The sequence below is a fragment of the Saimiri boliviensis genome, chromosome 4 (assembly GCF_048565385.1).
Source record: "Saimiri boliviensis isolate mSaiBol1 chromosome 4, mSaiBol1.pri, whole genome shotgun sequence".
In the NCBI taxonomy this organism is placed as follows: domain Eukaryota; kingdom Metazoa; phylum Chordata; class Mammalia; order Primates; family Cebidae; genus Saimiri; species Saimiri boliviensis.
The window spans coordinates 158,064,816-158,085,466 of NC_133452.1; the positions used below are offsets into that span (position 1 = coordinate 158,064,816).

Genomic DNA, 20,651 nt, shown 5'->3' on the forward strand with positions numbered 1-20,651 from the left:
AAGACACAAACAATTGCTTCTTCTTACCAAACTTCTATATAACTTTAAATTACTATTTAAAAAAATGATTTCTCTAAAAGGCATTCTGCTTCCTTTTTGAGGCGTGAACATTTGGGTGTCTTCTCAAGACCAGCCCTGGGCAAGCAGGTGGCACCTGTGAAATAGAAACATTCAGAACACAGCAGCCCCTCTTCAACTCCATGGATAGGAGACTTTCTGGTTTTCAATCTTGGCTCAGGTCAGAAGAAAAAAGGGAAGGGTTACATTCCTTTAAAAAAAAAAAAAATTGCAGCCTGTCTGAGAGCATGTCTGATTTTCAGTCCATTCAAGAGTGCATGGTTAGTCCACTTGGCGCAGAGAGTTTTCAGTGCCCTGAAACCATGGTCCCTCTATGGTCCTCTGAATAGAGTTACTATGTCTGCAAACTAGTAATATCACAGGTCAGAGGGTCTGGGGCTTGCCAGGGAGCCACCACGTCTGAGTATGTTCTGATCCGGGAAACCCGTGACAATTCTCCGCACTCATCTTCTCATGCTTGGCACCAATGCCTGCATTCCCCGCGGCCAGGTCACAGTAGCTGGAAATCATGCCGGAAGGGGCGAAAAGCCAGCAGCCCGGAATGGACTGTCTCTGCAGCTTTGGCACCTTCTCCACACACCGCCACACCACTCAAATGTCCCATAAAATATTAAAACCAATAACCCGGACATGGCCAATTTATCTGTACAAAAAGGCTTTATAAAAATACTCCCTGCACTTTAAACAAGAAAAAAATAAAGATACATGTAAACATTGCCTTAAGTCACGGGAGGAACCCTTGAGCCTTTTCACCTCAGCTTTCGAATGTCCTGCACTTTTGCTTGTTCTGCTTCTGTTGGAGGTATCAATCTGTTTTTCTCTTATTAATAGAGTTCAGCGTCTGAGGCTGCCTTTGCATATCAGCTTGTGGTTTCATTGGCAGAAATAGTATGATCAGGAGACTTATGATGTGCAAATAAAAGTACATGGACCTAGGAATGAAAATACACAAAAATTACATTTCAAATACGGATGTACACGGGAACCATCACCTGATTACATCACCCAAGCACGGCACGTGAGAGCACTGCTTCTGGCAGGAGGAGATGTATGTGCACTCAGGCTGCCCTTGATCCGCTCCACAGAAATTCCCCTTGATAGGTGAGTGGGTCACAGATGAACTGAAACCACAAGACTGGGCAGGGTAAATCGACAAGCTCATCCGTGGACACACATGGTACCACCCCCTTTCACATGACAGGCTGACTGAGAGAATTAACCCCACACCGGCCAGAGACCCCCAATATTCAAAGTCTAAGGACTCCCAAGATCAAATTCAAACCCAGTACAGTCATGTAATACTTAATGACATTTCAGTCAATGCTGGACCACATTAATGATGATGGGCCCATAAGACTGTAACAGAACTGAAAAACTCCTATCACCTAGTGATGTCATAGCCAATGTAACGTCATAGTGCAATGCACTGCTCACGTGTTTGTGGTGATGCTGGTGTCAACAATTCTATGCCGCCGGCTGAATAAAAGTCTAACACATATTATCACAAAAATACATAGTACTTGATAATGGCAATGAATGATTATGTAACTAGTTTATGTATTTACAATACTATACTTTTCGATCGTTACCTTGGAGTATATGCCTTCTGCTTATAAAGAAAAATAGTTAAGTGTAAAACAGCCTCAGGCAGGTACTTCAGGAGGGATTCCAGCGGCACTGACAGGAGATGATAAGTTCCCTGAGTGTTCATGTCCCCGGAAGACCTCCCGCAATGGGACAAGATGTGGAGGCGGGAAACGGTGATCCTGATTATCCTGAGCTTGTGTAGCCTAGGCTGATGTGTGTCTGTGTCTTAATTTTCAACAACAAAAAAAAAGGTTTCAAAAGTCAAAAAAAAAAAAAATAGAAAAAAGATTACAAAAAATCTGAAGAAAAATGTTAGTGTATCTGTACCATGTTTGCTTTAAGCAAAGTGTTGTATTACAAAAATATCCGTTTTTTAAATGTTTAAAGTTTATAAACTAAAAAAGTTACAGTGAGCTAAGGTTAATTTGTGATTGAAGAAATAAGTTATTTTAATAAATGCAGTGAAGCTTAAGGATACAGCATTTATAAAGTCCACCGAAGTGTACAGTGATGTCCCAGGCCTCCACATTCACTCACCACCCACTCACGGACTCGCCCAGAGCACTTCCTGTCCTGCGAGCTCCCTTCATGGTAATACAGGTGTATCCTTTTTTATCTTTGACAGATTTTTACTACACTTTTTCTATGTTTACATACACAAATACTTACTACTGTGTTCAAATTGCCTACAGTATTCAGTACAGTAACATGCTGAACCAGTTTTCAGCCTATGAGCAATAGGGTATCACATACCTCCTCGGTGTATACAGTAGGCTATATCATCTAGGTTTGTGCGAGTACACTCCATGATGTTCAAACAACAATGAAATTGCCTAATGATGCATTTCTCAGAACATATCCCTGTTGGTAAGCAACGTATGACTGTATCCTATCCCCTAAACACAACGCAATTAATGCTTTAACCCATTGCTCTACTCAGGTATAAATAAAAAGTTCTTCTTATGTGTCTAATGAGCCAGAAGAATCCTGATTTTGGAAATCAAGTTCATAACCCTAAAAATGTCATCTAAACTAATAAAAAAACAAGTTTTGCCTTTGATGCTTGTGGACTTCTATTGTAAAGCGAAGTATCTGGCAGTATGTACAATGTAGACAGCCAATACATGTTAGTCATATCAATACATGTGAGTAATTAGAAACAGCTGCATCAGCACAACTGTTCCAGATACATTTGGAAAGGTTAAATTTATACTTTCCCCATTGCTTTTTAAGAATAAAGGAAAATAATTTTGAGGAGGGAAGAAAGCATAATTGATTTATGAATCATCCCCCAGCTTCCGTGATTATGAGGTCAGGCACATTAGAATAAGGTAACTCACACATGCCCCTAAGCTTCTCCACCCTTTAGCCGGAGGAATGCCTCCCTGACGATGTTTACAGAAGAGTGAAGAGCTCTAACAGAAGCAAATGTACATGCATTCGCTTATTCTTTCAATACACATTTACTGCTCAGGATATGCGCAACTACAAACTGGATCTAGGAGAAGGCATCAGCCTCCACCCCTTCCCACGTGCGAATGGAAACAAGACAAGGAAATGATTAACAGTTGTTTCACCAGGGAAGGGGTAAGCAGCCCCAGCGAGTGACTATCTAATTCATCGTCTAAACCAAGACATTCCTGAGCATGGAAGAAGCACTCCACAGATAAACACACTGGCTTAAGAGGTAGGTATAGGCTGGGATTCTCATGGGCACACCCTGGCCATAGGTCACTCCAGCTTTCAAAATCTTCACATCCAAAATATGTTATACTTTGCTCTTGAGCTTTGCCTTAATCTTTCATATGTGGCCATATCTACACTGGAACAATTACATTAGGTAAAGTCCAGCTACTTTGAGCATCAAGTGGAAAAAATTTCCCTCACCTAGTGAGGTTTAGCAACCTCTTTGACCTTTCATATTTCTCTAAAACTTTAAGGAATATTTCACCTTTATATTATGGAAAGGGTCAACTAACATTTATTGATCTTGTGAGGCACTGACCTAAGGACCCAGATACAAAGATGAATTAGATGGGCTTCCAGCTCTCAAGCAGTTTACTATCTATGAAAATTTCTACACAAATTCTAACATTCTGGCCAGGTCCAGTGGCTCAGGCCTGTAACCCCAGCACTTTGGGAGGCCAAGGTGGGCAGATTGCTTGAGTCTAAGAGCACGAAACCAGCCTGGTAATATGACAAAACCCTATCTCTACAAAAATAAAAAATTAGCCAGGTGCAGTGGCACGTGCCTGTAATCCCAACTACTCAGGAGGCTGAGGTGGGAGGCTGAGGTAGGAGGATTACTTGAACCAGAGGGCAGAGGCTGGAGCGAGCTGAGATCACAATTGAGCCACTGCACTCCAGCCTCAGCGACAGAAGAGACCCCAACTCAAAAAACAAAAATTCTAACATTACTACACACTGAATTTAAGAAAGAGTTATCCAATCAAAGACAAAATGATGTATGTAAATTTGCTTTTCAAAGTGATTTCACAGAAGGGTTCTTTCACAAGATATTTAAGTATTCACTTGGGGTCGTTTGCAAGGTGAAGAAGTTAGACTGAGCACTAAAAGACTGAGATCAGAAGACACTCGGGACTGAAGACTGTTCAGCCTAGACCTAACAACTAAGCACACATGAAATTTCAATGATAAGCAATGAGGATATACTGGGGAAAGGGCTTGCGTACAACCATGGTTTACTGCTACCTACTGAATTCAGTCCAAGGGGAGGAACGGATCTGGAACGCAACCAGACCCACCTTGACTAAAAATCTATGCAATTTTGTTTCTTCACCAGATTCAGGGATTTTCTTAAAAGATTATGAAAACACTGTTGGAGGTGTAATCAATCTGGAATAGCTGTTGGCAACGTGTGGCTGTAAAAATCAAATTAATTAAAATTCAGTAAAACTGAAAATTTGGTTCCTCTGTCCCACTAGCTGCATTTCAAATGCTCAACAGCCACACACGTTGGGTGGCGAGACTCTCAGATCATTTCTGTCATCACAGAAACTTCTATCAGACAGAGCTGATCTAGACAGGAAACTTAGATTATATAAATAACTAGACACCAGAAAAGACACTAGGTTCGATCATATAAAACAGACCTACTTGACCCAAAAAATGTCAACTCCTATTTCATCCTAAACAAAGGTGTTTTTTAAAAAATACATATTCAGGGCTGTTTTTAAGAAGTGAAAAGCTACTTGATAATTTAATTCTCCCCCTTAAGTTCTTGCCTAAGCCCAGTAATTGTTAGGCTTTAGTTGGGTAAATGCACAGTACCACTAACAAACCATTTATTGTGATCCCCAAGCAGTAATTTGCATCCCAAATAACTTCTCCTAAAGAAATTTTTAATAACTCCGCTACTGATATTGCCATTAGGGGAACTCTGAGTCCGAAACTCAGGTTGAACATTTAGCTGTGTAAATTTTGTTACCCTCTCTGAGCTGCCACTTCCTCATAGGACAAATAGGGATACTGATGCCTACGTGACTCCCTCCTCAGCTCACCTCCCTCCACCTTGGATTCTAGGATCTGCCCACATTCACGTTTCTCTGGTCTTCAGTGCACAGAGCTTCAGCCTATACGATGGGGGCTGTGGGACCGGGCTTTTCCAGGCTGTTTGCATGTCCACAGCACTGCTCACAATGCCCCACCTCGCCCACTGCACTCACACACACTGAGCCTGCTTCACTCTCACTGCACAACCTTCTGGACTGAGCTCAAAAAGAGGCCCCCAGTGCCTAAGATGAGGCAGGTTCCTGTTACATACGCTCCTAAAACTCTATGCCATTCACTCAGAGCATGATCTCAGTGTGTATTTATACATTTGTCAATTACTCCCTGTCTTTTCCATCAAGCTATCACCCCCATGAGAGCAGAGATGATTTCTATATTTTGCTTTCCATTCCGACCCCAGCTTCTAGCACAATGCCTAGCATACTACCAGTATATTAAATGATAGAATACAGGCATTTCTGCTATAACACGATCAATATATTCCTTAAAAATCCCGTATGAGGCACTATCATAGGCTTAGAATCCCAGGGCTTATAGTGGGGAAAAAAAATCATGTTAGAAATAGATAACACAAAACCTAGGAGGATTCTGTAAAACAGAGCTCTGAAGGTAACAATTTGGACAGCTCCCGCAGACAACTCAATGGTGCCAAAGGCAGCTTCTGGGCATGTTAAAAATGCAGAAGACAAAAGGGCAAATGTTGGCTTGAGGGCACTGACAAATGGGAATGAAACTGGAGCCGGAAGCATGTGGGGCTGCCCTAGGTGGGCACAAGGAGGCAGGAGTCAGAATGCTGGCTTGGGCATGTGCCTCTCTGAGGAGGGAGCCCCAGTGAAGGAAGCTCAGTTCTGTTTTCTTCATCTAGGACTGAACTGACTCCTACCTCTCTAGCAGCTGAACTGAGGGCTTCTTTTTGGCTAAAGTTTATAATTCTCTTCCCACTCTTCTGGGTCCTCTTTGCATAGAGAAATTTGGGTATAGGCCAGGCACAGTGGCTCATGCCTGTAATCCCAGCACTTTGGGAGGCGGAGGTCAGTGGATCATCTAAGGTCAGGAGTTTGAGACCAGCCTGGCCAACATGGTGAAACCCAGTCTCTACTAAAAATTACAAAAATTAGCTGGGCATGGTGGCAGGCACCTGTAATCCCAGCTACTTGGGAGGCTGAGGAAGGAGAATCACTTGAACCCAGGAGGCAGAGGTTGCAGTGAGCTGAGATTGTGCCATTGCACTCCAGCCTGGGAGACAGAGCAAGACTCCTCTGTCTCAAACAAACAAAAAAAAATTTGAGTATAAACCAGCACAGCTTTCGTGTGATATTGACATAACTTCTTATCACCTAATTAGTAGTACAGAAGCATACATTGTAACAGAATGGGCTTTATTGCTGAGTGTTATATGGTTCCCTCCACCTTCTCTTTCTATAGCCTCAAAAAAAATCATCCCACTTACAACTGATACACATAATGAGTAGTAAAAAAATTCTTCAATTCATTCATGATCCCCCCATCAGCTATCAGGAATTCCCAACTTAGCAAGAAGGTGTGTTTGCATTGTTTATTTCTAAGTCACTTAAAAAAAAAAGATACTATGTTCCAAAGTTAACCAAGAAAAGCCTGTGCAACTCATTAAATAATACAAGTTAGCATTTATTGGGTACAGACAAGATGCCAGGTACTGGCCTGAGCCATCTGCACATGTACCACATTAATTCTAATATTCAGTACTAACAAGGTGCTCTGAGGCGAATTCTCTTCTCAGGCTCATTTTCCATTTGAGAAAACACAAGTAAAAGTGGCTAACACAAGAACAGAAAACCAAACACTGGATGCTTTCACTCGTAAGTGGGCTTTGAACTATGAGAACATATGGATACAGGGAGGGGAAGACCACACACGGGGCCTGTCGGGGTTGGGGAGCCAGGGGAGGGATAGCAGGAGGTGGAGGGATAGGGGAGGGACAGCATTAGGAGAAATACCTAATGCAGATGGTCAGGGGATGGATGCAGCAAACCACCATGGCACATGTGTACCTATGTAACAGACCTGCCCATCCTGCACGTGTTCTCCAGAGCTTCAAGTATATATATATATATATATATAAAAGGCTAACAACTTTCCAAAGGTTACACACCATCAGTTCACAAGTGTGCTCAACTACTTCACTACAGTGGAGAAATACAACTAATTAAACACAACTGTGAAACAATAAAAGTCAGCAATTAGAGGTTTGCAGTTCACCTGGAACACAGGTGTCTGACTATAAGGGTTGGTCTCTGGTGTCAACCGCTGCTGCAGCCTCCTCCTCCAGCCTCAATTCCACACACACCCCTCCGACACGTGCAACTGGCAGCATAAATCCCCTACGGCCTCACCAGGGAGCCTTTCTGCACACCACTCGATCAGGCAATGCCAGCCTCAGCAGCACTCCCGCTCCTGCCTCCATTTCTGTCCTGCTCTCAGACACCTCGTGGTCCCTAATACAGCCTACCCACCAGGAAAAAGAGCTCAGGGCAGCAAACTCACCGTCAAGAGTTTTTAGTCAGGGTCCATCTCTTCAAAATATACTGCCATGAGAGGGCCCCTGAGTGACATTCTGAATGGCTTAAGGAATTCCTGTCAACAGTGCTCATATGTATTGAAATTTGTACACTGGCGTCTCCAGAACAGCCATTTCCTCTTAAAGCTTCTATGGACATTTTCCACACTGAAGCCCCATTTAGAAGTGTTTAGGGCCAGGCACGGTGGCTCATGCCTGTAATCCCAGCACTTTGGGAGGCCGAGGCAGACAGATCACCTGAGCTTGGGAGTTCGAGACCAGCCTGACCAACAAGGAGAAACTCTTGTCTCTACTAAAAATGCAAAATTAGCTGGGTGTGGTGGTGCATGCCTGGAATCCCAGCTACATGGGAGGCTGAAGCAGGAGAATCGCTTGAATCCAGGAGGCAGAGGTCGCAGTGAGCTGAGATTGCACCACTGCACTCCAGCCTGAGCAAGAAGAGCAAAAACTACGTCTCAAAAAAAAAATAATAAAAAGAAATGTTTAGGACTGCTTCATTCAATTCAATGCCTCCTAAGTCAAACACAGTGAAAACAGAATAGTTTACTAGATGGCAGCTGAGAACAATGGAAGCTTACTTGTATAAGCTGATGGTCGGTTCAACTGCCAACATCACGAAGGGCGCCACCGTGTAAGAGACAGCCAGCTGAGTGACAGCCCAGGTGCCTGCGTCATAAACAGCCTTGAGAGGTCTTGACGAAAGGAAATAATGTCTGTAGTTGTTCCTGACCTGCAAGCCAACACAGGCAACAGTAGTGAGAAGGGGGTGAAAACCAAAAACCACATTTTACTCTGTGCATACAGATAATATGCCACAGGAACACAGGCTACAGAAGATAACCAACATCTGAGTTGTATTTTCAACTACAAATACCATCAGGAGTTTTTGTTTTTAAGGCAGAGTCTTGCTCTGTCACCCAGGCTGAAGTGCAATGACGCAATCACAGCTCCACTGCAGCTTCAAACTCTTGGGCTCAAGCAATCCTCCCACCTCAGTCTCCCAATCAGCTGAGACTACAAGGCGCATGCCAGCATGCCCGGCTAATTTTTAAAAAATTTTTATAGAGATGTGGGTCTCGCTTTGCTGCCTATGCTGGTCTCAAACGCCTGGGCTCAAGCAATCCTCCTGCCTTGGCCTCCCAAAGTGCTGGGATTACAGGTGTGAGTGACCATGCCTGGCCAACTTTTCTTATTAAAATAATAATAATAATAATAATAATAATAATACATGTTCACTGTAGAAAAATGGTCAAACAACTCAGTAAACAAAAAAAAATTATTTTTTAACACCTCCCAAAGAAAAGCATCACTTAAGAAACTTGACACACAACCACCCAAGCTTTTTCTTTTCATATGTATCATTATTAATATTCTTAATAGCACCAATATAATTTCTAGCCCATTTTTTTCCTTCAGTAATACATCATGGACTTTTTTCCATGTGAGTAAATACAAATCTCCAATATAATTTCAAGTTACTTATGGAAAAGTTAGCTCGTCTTCCCATCCCATTTTGCTATTATAAGTAATTCTGTGATGCCTATCCTTGTAAATGAATCTCTGTCTTGTTTCCTTGTTACTTCCTTCAGGTAATGGTAACACAAATACTACTGCTATTACTAATAATACAAGCAGCTGCCATTTACTCTGTGCTTACTCTGTGCCAAGCCTGTGTTCACGCTTTGCAGGCTCAGCTCTGGCTGATTCTCCCATCAAGCCTATGGTGTCAGCATCATGGTTCCCATTTTACAAACAGAGAAACTGAGACTTAGATAAAGAGACAGTTCTTTGAAATGGAAAACGCTGGGTTAAAGGATACATTCATTTGTAGGTCTTCTGACACATGTGACTAGACCTGCCTCTAGAAAGAGACCCCCAGTTTCCAGATTCAGGTCAAAGGCAGAGCTGAAAACAATGACTGGGTGACGGGCAAGTCAGCCCCAAGCCAGAAGATGCGTCAGTGCCCAAGGCAGCCTCTCAGCCCTAAGTTCCTCAGGATGGAGACCCGAGTTCATCCATCCAGCAAGGCTGCACATCAGGTACGAGATTTTACAGGGTCATTTCTAGTGCCTGAAGCTACGTTATGACTCTTGACTTCAACCTCCTTTCAGACAAAATAAAAACATTGTTCTATCAACTCTCCCCTCTCTATCCCCTACCTAATTTATTTGCAAATAATGTTTCCAGTCCATCCTAAAGAAAAGCTCTACACAAATCTGAGCCTTTATGCCAATGAGACAATAGAGTCAAAGACATCTTAGGGAATAATAGTCTGGATATATTAGCAAACAGTTCTGAGTTTTATTTCTTAATTTGTCCTGACCACTTGTTCTCTAGTTTTCTTTTATAATCTAAATAGCTATATGAACAGGAGAGAAGAAAATGTCCCCCCTGTTTTCTATGTACAAATATGTATGATATGCACTTAATTTCAGAAGTACACTAACCAGCATGAACAGTAATCCACTATGTTCACATGTATATTTCAGCACACCTGTGTGTAACTAAAACAAGAGCTCCTCGGAGGAGGGACTCTTGTCTTGTTCACTGCGGTAGCCCAGCATCTAGAACACTGAGCAGCACAGAGGAGGATTCCTGAAACCATCACAGGATAAATCAATTAAAGGGTGTGTGGATAGCTATGGGGGGACTCCTGAATTCACATCCAAAATATGGCTCAACCAATGTCAATAAGAACTCTCAGCATTAGAAATAAGGAAATCAAAATCAAAGATCAAAATAAAATTAAATACAAAACTCCTGTATTTGACAACAAAAGCACTGAATCACAATGACTTCTATGCATGCTCATCTCCTTCCTGGAGGAAAGTTTTACTCTTTTTTTTTTTTTCCCTTTAGGTTCTGGGGCACATGTGCAGGCCATGCAGGGTTATCGCACAGATGCATACTATATCTTGCATTTCTCCACATGTTATCCCTCCACAAGGAAGAATCAAGATCGCGAAAATGGCCATACTGCCCAAAGTCATTTATAGAAAGTGTTATTCTTTATTATCCTGCTCTACATCAGGCAAACTGCAGAACAATTAGAGAAACTACAGGCTCCTGAAAAAACCCAGAGAACCAAATTTACAAAATTCACAAACACAAATTAGGCTAACTGGGCCAGGTATGTGAACACATCAGGTTACATCGATCTCGGACAGACTCACTTCCTGTGGTTGCTATCTCACTGCTCAAGAGACTCTGAGTTATTTCTAGGCTGAGGGTAATAAGATGAAAAATTAGGCAAAGTAGAAGCAAACTGAAATCCTATGGTGCCTATATTAATTAATCATCATCATCATCTGTAATTAGTAGATGTATATGCTCACAGCCTTTAACAATTAAAAATGTTTTCATCTCTCAGGGTACTAAACATTGCTCCTAACGTTACTTTCGCTTCACAAACATCCTCTGTAACTCTGAGCATAAAATGGTTAACCATTTTTGTAATGACTCCTGGTTCCTGCATACTCAAGTATTTCTCTAATGGGAAGACTCTCGCATATTGTTTCATTTTACAAAACATCACTCCCCCTTCACATCCCACCCCCGACTCCTCCTAGGATCCAGCAGGTAACAAGCATGCAGGCATCAGATTACTAAGGGGGAGGACCCTAGACCTAAAGGATGCTTACCGCTCTAGCTGCTAATGTGACAAGAATTCCAGTTAAGAAGGTAAAATAGTATCCAGGGTAGACACCATGCCACAAAGCAGACAGGATGAAGGTTAGCACCGTAGGGTACCATGGGACCCGCTCATAGCACACGCTGTGAAGACAGGAAGAAGGCACAGGTGAAACATACCAGAAACTTCTAACTACAGCTGCTGCTGCTGCTTCTTGGATAAGACCACGCAGAAATCATCTGGTTCGTTACTGATGGGATGGATGCCTCCCTAACGCTCTTCAGGGACTTGCCATGCAATCCAAGCAGCCTGGACTACCTTGATTTCTTTCAGCATTACCAGATAGGCAATTCAAAGCTCAGCCTTCTAAGGAGATGTTCAACATTTTTAACCTCCATGGACTAAATGATCCGGACCCATCACACTGTATCTGCTACAGGTCTGAGTAATCACCTTCCTTCCACCCAGCAGGAGTTCCTGCCGTATAGACGCTTACCCCACCAATGGCCCCCTCTACGGGGGTGCTTAAGTAAGTGCCATTGGCATGAACAATTTTGGAATCAGGGTCTTTAGAAATGAATGCTCTCACTTAGTAAAAATTAATTTACCTTTCCCACCAGGCTCCTATGACATCTAACCTAATCAACACCATCCCCTTTCCATCTCTTTTGACAATGACTCTGTCACAAAATCAATGTGTCAGTTATATGACCTCCTCAGGGCTCACAGTGTCCATCGGACTTCAATCCATGAATCTGCCTTAAAGAGTGACACTGTGACATTCTAACAGATGTCAGCAAATACCTGAAGGTTTGTGGCTGATCGCTTATTTTAAAAAAAATGATGGGGAATTTCCCCCAAAACTCAGTCTGTGAAGTGCCAAAGGCACTCTAAGGAAGCCACCACCTGGTTTACTAAACGAGATGACCCCAATAAAAATTAAAATAGAAATTCAAACAGTTAACACCAATCCAGCATTGTATGGATGGTTAACAGTAACTCATTTAAACACAAACTAAGCACTATAGCTCCCTCTTTACAGGAAGAAAAAGAATGCATTTGCAGAGATAAACACAGGACTGAGACCCCATTTGGACACTGAGTGACTGAGTACATTGGGAGTACTCAGTATATAGAAATAGAAATTTATGTTAAAGACATTTGCAAAATTAATTAATAGCACTAATGTTGAGGCTAAAATTGTTCAAATGAATTTTCAGAAAATATTGCATGAGCTTACTTTGGAGGAATTATGACATATTCTGTCTCTTGTCTTACCCCAATGTTTTGACCCATGAAAGATGCTGCTTATAAAAGCAATAGAATCTGCTTTAAAGCATAATATTTTTACATTCTCCCTGTACTCATTATGATAAGCATATCACCAGGTAGAAGAGCTTACTGCTTCAAGGACAGCATATTATTATTTCTATAGTAAGTAATGCTTTTAATTTTGAAACATGTAGGAAAACAAAAAGAGAGAAATATCAACAAAAATATAAATTTTAAAAGCATAAACATCTGGGATACCATAAAGCTTTTACTGCTAGGGGTGAACACTGCAATCTTCAGTGATTTGACGCAGACATTAACCTTCCTTAACATCTGAGTAACAGACTCTCCCTCTAGGTAAAAGGCAGCACAGCAGAGAGGTCAAGAATCTAATTTTGGGCTGGCTACAGTGGCTCACGCCTGTAATCCCAGCGCTTTGGGAGGCCCAGGTGGGTGAATCATGTGAGCTCAGGAGTCCGAGACCAAGCTGGCCCACACGGTGAAACCCCGTCTCTACTAAAAATACAAAAAATTAGCTGGGTGTAGTGGCAGGCACCTGTGATCCCAGACACTCGGGAAGCTGAGGCGGAAGAATCGCTCGACCCAAGGAGGCAGAGGTTGCACTGAACAAAGACTGCACCATTGCACTCCAGTTTGGGTGACAGAGTGAGACTCCATTTAAAAAAAAAAAAAAAAAAAAAGATGCTAATTCTGAAGCCAGCCTGTTGAGGCTTGTATCTCTATCCCTTAGCTGAGTGACTTTGGGCAAGTGATATTACCTCTCTGGGTCTCACCTTCTTCATCTGTGAGATGTTTTGGGTGATGACTCACAACATCTCACAGAACTGACGGAGGATCAAAGCAGGGCCTGATACACAGTGATGGCAGCGTTCAGGAATATCGAATAAACGTGCTGTATTATGACCTTCTCAAATCGCTGCGTTTCTGCTTTTTCATTTACAGGGCACAGATGTCAATACAAAACAAGAGTGTCAGGTGAGACTGCCACAGGCAGGTTACCACTGTTCGTCTACTGGCTCCCCTCCACACATATCCCGCTGCCCTAGGTAATGAGGTCCTTTTTATTCTTCTTACCACTTTAGCCAAGTAGCTGTCTGAATATTCCAGTTTTCCAAGTACATTTTGAAACTTGTGGCAGTCTGGAAAGAAGAAAACAACACCTATCATTAGCTTTAAAAATACCCCAAGTAATGGAAAGTTCTCCCCAGTTTCCCTGGCAGCAGGTTAGATATGGTATTTCAATACTGACTACTCACAGCTGAGAGCAAATCAGCTGTTCCATCCTACACAGGACAATTTTCTGCTGTTTATAAGAGCTACTTTGCAACTAGAACTTGGCTTGCAAGGTCTCAATTTTTTTCAAAATTTATTTTCAAATTACAGGAAAACTGAAGGAACATTTTGTGGGTTTCCTTTTTACTCTGGTTAATTTTTTTTTTCTTTTGTTGAGACAGAGTCTTGCTCTGTCACCCAGGCTGGAGTGCAGTGGCGTGATCTCAGCTCACTGCAACCTCCTCCTCCTGGGTTCAAGCAATTCTCTGCCTCAGCCTCCTGAGTACCTGGGATCACAGGTGCCTGCCACCATGCCCAGCTAATTTTTTGTATTTTTAGTAGAGATGGGGTTTCACTATCTTGGCCAGGCTGGTCTTGAACTCCTGACCTCATGATCCACCCGCCTCGGCCTCCAAAAGTGCTGGGATTACAGGCATGAGCCACTGCACCTGGCCAAAATTTTTTAAGTCATCTGAATTTTATAATTCCATATTCTCAAAGGGATTTGCCCCAGGAAAACTTTAATCATGGGAATTTAGTGCTTTTATGGGGACAGCTTAAATTTAATTGTCACCTTTTCACTGTGTAGCCCTCTAAAACTAGGTCAATCTTGTGCGGTTAACTCTATAAATAGCTACTCGGGTTCCAATGCTTCCACTTGTTTCTGGACTAATAAGAGGTTTTATGCATGAAGGGATCACAACACAGGAAAGGAAATAAATGGCAGCGATGCAAGTAAATCAACCACTGAGGAAGGGACACTCCCAAAATAAGCCATTACCTGGGTTTTCTCATTCAAAAGAAAAGGTCTTATCCAAGCCTAGAGATAAAAAGCATGAAGTGGCCAGGCGCGGTGGCTCATGCCTGTAATCCCAACCCTTTGGGAGGCCAAGGCGGGCAGATCACCTAAGGTCAGGAGTTCAAGACCAGCCTGGCCAACATGGCGAAACCCCATCTTCACTAAAATTAGCCAGGCATGGTAGTGAGCATCTGCAACCCCAGCTACTTGGGAGGCTGAGGCAGGAGAATGGCTTGAACCCAGGAAACAGAGGTTTCAGTAAGCCGAGATCATGCCACTACACTCCAGCTTGAGAGACAGAGCAAGACTGCATCTCAAAAAAAAACAAAAAAAGCATGATGCAAACATATAAGGATCAGAACTCCTAAAGAAGGTAGAAAGTCTACCCTTTTTTCTGAAGTGTCTTCAAGCTTAAGAAAATCATATATAGGCCACACATTGGGCTAATGTAATATGTTTGTAAGAGACAGAGGGAAAGAGGAAGAGAGAGAAGAAAGGGAGGAAGGTCTTTTTTTTGTGAGTTTTTATTTCAAAACCTCAAGGAGTTTTATTTATTTCTTCTGTGGCTAACAAAATATTATAGGCCCAGCCTCAGGGTGTCTTAACTAATCAGACTTCCTTGTTTTTCTTTAGCTCTTCGTCCTATATCAAATGTGTCATGAAAATATAAACTTTCTCCTCTGGTTTTCTTTTATAATAAATTCATAACTTAATGTCTCAGCCCTTTACCCTGAAGACACGTCCACCGGGGAAGGATTCTGTTTTTTGGTGTATAGCTAGGGGGAACAGCAGGCAGCCGAAGGTCAAGACGGACCACCCTAAAGGACATTTACCCAACAAAACTCCAAGGCGTCCAGTCCATGAGTTTGGAGGGAGAGAAGAATTTTAGTGGGTAAAAGAGGAAAGTCGTAATATACTTGAACTGTCTCTGACATCATCTATATAAAAAAGAAGAGCTTACGGATCATCTATAATACTTTTCCAAAACTGAGACAGGTCATTCGGAAAGCTGGAACTTGTCCACTTACGATGTGGTCCATCTTGACCGGGGACTCCTTCTTGCCCCACATACGCGACCAATAGGAAAAGCATTCTTTGTTCATTCAGAACTGATGCTGGAACTTGGCCACGCTCTTACAGCATCTGCCAAGTCTTTCCACCCACAGGAGGCTCCAGAACCGTACAAAAGTGAGTGTTTTGCCCACAGTGGGCCCTCAATTAATATCTGTTGAATCTGTTTGACCCAAGTAACCAAATAGCATAATGAGTTTAAGTTGAATATTTGATATCATTTACTTAGGTAACAGAGACATGCTTCTATTTCTTTCTGCTTTTTTGCCTTTTGAAGTAGCGTTGTCTCAATGCTAAGAAAAAAGAGAAGTGAAAATATGATCCTTTCTATAAATCCCACCATGTTTTGTAGTTGAAATGTAGGTTTCCCTCTGGAGGCCATCCACATGCAAAAAGCCTCAGGCAAACGACGGTGGGGCTTCCCCCATGCCTCCTTCTGACCTACTTTCCACCCAATGTGGGTGGCAGGTGGTCAGTTTCCATCTATCTCTGGCTTCTTGCGCTACACACACAACCCCTCCTGCCCAAACTCCAGTGGACTCTGTCTGCCCCGCGGCAGGTAGAAAACCAAAACCAACAGCAAACATGAGTCACCTGGCCAGGAACCCAACACTTCGGCATGCTGAGAATCATGCCACCTCCCATTCAGCTGCAAGGGGGAAAGGGTCTGAGACTTGGCATTCCTGTCTACCTGCAGTGCTAGCAATGCAAAGTAAACCCAGAACGAGGTGGCCCCAAGGAGCCCACCTCTGATAATGACAGCAGACCAAAAAACGGGCAAGAACAAAGACAAAGGGAGAGAAAAACCACGCTACTCTAGTGGCCTAGAAGTCGTACATTATGACAATTCTTCTTAAAAGTGAACGGATGATAAATGCCTCCGAAGGAACCGCATAGAACGTTTGCAATACTGAAATCAAAATACAGGACCTTCCAGTCTGCGTTCGTCACTGAAACAGGTAGAAAGAGAGCAAGAGGGAGATGACACTGGTACTTTCTAGTTGAAAGAACAGGAAGGTAAACAGCGAAAAGACTTTCCTGGCTCTTTTTCAGATTGTTTGTGTCCTTCCCTGAACCATTAAAACTGTCAAGAAAGTAGATAGCTTTAGGGAAAAAAGAAGAAGAAGAAGAAAACAATTCTGAGATGCAAAATGTCCAAGAGGCTGCTGAGCCTGGCAAGCTCGAGAGCGGCTTTTCCTCGGACACGCGGATGAGGCATTCTGGGGATACACACGCACAGCAAACTCTTTGCTCTCCTCACTGTGCAATTTGGACTTAAAAGCATCATACACTCACTCACCTCAATTTTCCAGATGTTTAGGTTTGAAAGCAGATCCCAACAGAAATTCCCATTCTTATCCACTCCGCTGAACCCAAAGCCGGCTGCATTGTTCACTGCGTCAGCTATGGTGTTTAAAATAACACATTAGAATATGGAACAAAAGTCACATTGCTGCTTTTCTTTTTTTTTTTTTTTTTTTTTTGAGACAGAGTTTCGCTCTTGTTGCCCAGGCTGGAGTGCAATGGCACCATCTCGGCTCACCGCAACCTCCGCCTCCTGGGTTCAGGCAATTCTCCTGCCTCAGCCTCCTGAGTAGCTGGGATTACAGGCACACGCCACCATGACAAGCTAATTTTTTGTATTTTTAGTAGAGACGGGGTTTCACCATGTTGACCAGGATGGTCTCGATCTCTTGACCTTGTGATCCACCCGCCTCGGCCTCCCAAGGTGCTGGGATTACAGGCTTGAGCCACCGCGCCCGGCACATTGCTGCTTTTAAAAGACATTGAGTATCTGTCCAGCTTCACAATGGAGAAATATGCAGTAGTTTCCTTGGAAAAGGAACCCCAAAATTAAAGGACCTGGTAACATTCTGAATCGGAAAAACATATTTCGCTGTTTGGTAATCTTGATTTTTAGGCATTCATTCCCTTGCAGGTACGGAACACCTGCTAAGGTTAGAGGAAAGAAGCCAGATGTCCCCAGAATGCAAAAACGAGAAGAAACAAGAAATGAAGAACCAAAATGAATAAGTAAACAGAATGACCAACTTGACAGGAGGAGAGAAAAGAAAGGAGGGAAAATAGATCTGAGCTCAAATACAGCGACCAGAAGAAAAAGGGGACCCAGAAGAGGTCTCAGAGCTGTCACGGAAGTTGGCAGGGCAGTACCTCAGAGGCAGTGCTGAATCGGGAGGAGAACGGGCTCCGCAAGAGAGACTGGAGCTCCTTCTGGACATGGTGAGCATGAACTGCCAGCAGTGTATTAGCTGGAGCTGCCAAGATGGAGTTTAAAAAAGTTGGCTGGGCATGGTGGCTCACGCCTGTAATCCCAGCACTTTGGGAGGCCGAGGTGGGCGGATCATAAGGTCAGGAGATCGAGACCATCCTGGCTAATGCAGTGAAAACCCATCTCTACTAAAAATACAAAAAATTAGCTGGGCGTGGTGGCACCCGCCTGTAGACCCAGCTACTCAGGAGGCTGAGGCAGGAGAATCACTTGAACTCGGGAGGTACAGGTTGAAGTGAGCTGAGATCACGTCATTGTACTCCAGCTGCCCGATAGAGCAAGACTCAATCTTTAAAAAAAAAAAAAAAAAAAAAAAAAAATTTAGGTCCCAAGACAAAGAACAGAGCTAGAGATGTGACTCTGGGGGCAGCTGCAATGCAATGGAGACCACAAGTGGGAAAAAATCACCCAAGGCAGCCACCCATAAAAGTCCCTTTAAAAGCACCTGTTTCCATCTTTCTCTTATGTCACTGAACTATAAGAGAATGTCCCCCTGCCGGGAATATTTCATCTCTGTTCAATTCCTTAAGGAACTCAACACACTTTTATTATGATGACCAAGAGGCTCATTGTGTCTTTCCACTTACTGTCTAAGAAAAAATGAACTAATCAAAATAATTATGTCATAGCACTGTGAAATCTTAGATCTGGAGATCTTAGAGAAATCTTTCTTTTTCTATAAAAGTACGACTCTAGCCAGGCGCGGTGGCTCAAGCCTGTAATCCCAGCACTTTGGGAGGCCGAGGCGGGTGGATCACGAGGTCAAGAGATCGAGACCATCCTGGTCAACATGGTGAAACCTCGTCTCTACTAAAAATACAAAAAATTAGCTGGGCATGGTGGCACGTGCCTGTAATCCCAGCTACTCAGGAGGCTGAGGCAGGAGAATTGCCTGAACCCAGGAGGCGGAGGTTGCGGTGAGCCAAGATGGCGCCATTGTACTCCAGCCTGGGTAATAAGAGCAAAACTCCGTCTCAAAAAAAAAAAAAAAAAAAAAAAGTACGACTCTAGATGGCCTTCTGAAGAGCTGCTCTAAAGAAAAACAACCTGTCCTACGTCTGTCTCATTTATATTTGCCAGAGCTGATGATTTAATACTGCTTATCTTACTCGTGGCTTCACTGTAAGATGATCTGGTTTCTTTCATTAGGATGTGTGCAAGAGTCCGGGTCCTTCAACGTCATTCTCCCCCCGCCAGCTGGATGGGAACCCAGGGGAGAAGAAAAAGACAAAGTGGGGGTGTGCCTGTAAGAAACGAATGGTTTTCAGTGTGTGGGAACCAATTTGTGAGTGACAGAGATCAATGACACTAAGGGCCTTGACGTCTGTGTTGATAGCTAAAACCAGAGCCCGGCTGACCGTCACTGGGACCAGCATGGCCACCTGTAACAGTTCTAAATTCCTTCTTCCAACTCCAGCCTCATTTCTGGCACACCTGGCTAGACCTAAGAGAAGAGAATAATGATAACTAGTGTGTGTGTGTGTGTGTGTGTGTGTGTGTGTGTGTGTGTGTGTTTTCAGTGCTTATTATCTTTCCAGATAACACTTTACAGGCAATTCCTCATTTAATCTTCACAGTAGTATTAAGACAGAAGGTTAAGAATGGGCCCTGGGGGTAGGAGTGGGGAAGACTAAACAGGTTTCTTCTACCACCAGTCGACAGCATACTACTTACATGAGCCTGGGAGAAGAATCATCTAACTTCTAGAAACCTATTCCCTTGAGCGTAAAATGGATATAATAATAGTACCCATTTTAAAGGGCTTTTGAAAGGATTAAACAAAATTAAATATGTGTGCAGTGCATAGCTCAGTGCTGGCCCAAGTCAACACTCAAAAAAGTTGGCTGCTAGTATTATTATTATGTTACTAAAGGGACTGAGACTAGATATATTAGGTAACCATTAAGATCACGTAGCTTTTGGAAGGCCGAGGTGGGTGGATCACCTGAAGTCAGCAGTTCGAGACCAGCCTGGACAACATCTCTACTAAAAATACAAAAATTAACCGGGCATGGTGGCAGGTGCCTATAATTCCAGCTACTCTGGAGGGTGAGGCAGGAGAACCACTGGAACCCAGGAGGTGGAGGCTGCAGAGAGCCGAGATCCCACCAATGGACTCCAACTGAGCAATAAGAGTGAAACTCCGTCTCAAAAAAAAAAAAAAAAAAAAAATCATGTAGCTTGTCAAAAATGCCAGAATCAATCCTAGAACTCAGTTCCACAACCTGAGCAGTTAAGAGCCACCCTGAAAGAGAAAAATGGTGAAAGGTCCCAAGTACTGACTCTCAGAACCACACTGAGCTGACGTTGAACTCCCCGCCTCACCTAGTGATCCCACAGTCATTTCTCCCAGCCTGGGTTTTGTCTCAGAGCAGGGATGGGCTCTGTGTTTGCCAGTCCAAAAGTGGTTTTACTTGAACTATACATGGCTCTAACTTACTATTACAGATAAATTAATTTGTACCCCATATGTTAGACTGTCTGGTCCTTAGAAAACAGCTTGGACTCAAGTCTCGCTAACTAGTACTAGTACTAAGTAGTA

The 20,651-nt window shown here is 43.0% G+C and overlaps 1 protein-coding gene across 6 annotated transcripts in view; it reads right to left on the bottom strand.

The window, feature by feature from the left end:
- The window catches only part of MBOAT1 (membrane bound glycerophospholipid O-acyltransferase 1), a 109,159-nt gene that overhangs the window by 11,421 nt on the left and 77,087 nt on the right, over window positions 1-20,651 (bottom strand). For 5 of the 6 annotated variants that reach the window (XR_012517458.1, XR_012517457.1, XR_012517456.1 and 2 more), the window contains 5 exons: window positions 17,120-17,223; window positions 13,752-13,816; window positions 11,395-11,527; window positions 8,332-8,483; window positions 832-1,010 (listed from right to left, as the gene is read on the bottom strand). Coding sequence is in view for 1 of the 6 variants with exons in the window: in XM_074398503.1 (XP_074254604.1) it covers window positions 884-1,010; window positions 8,332-8,483; window positions 11,395-11,527; window positions 13,752-13,816; window positions 17,120-17,223 (581 nt within the window). In the remaining 5 variants the exon portion in view is untranslated. Of the gene's footprint in view, window positions 1-269; window positions 1,011-8,331; window positions 8,484-11,394; window positions 11,528-13,751; window positions 13,817-17,119; window positions 17,224-20,651 lie in introns of those variants that run through there. The other variant, XM_074398503.1, reaches the window with a different exon arrangement.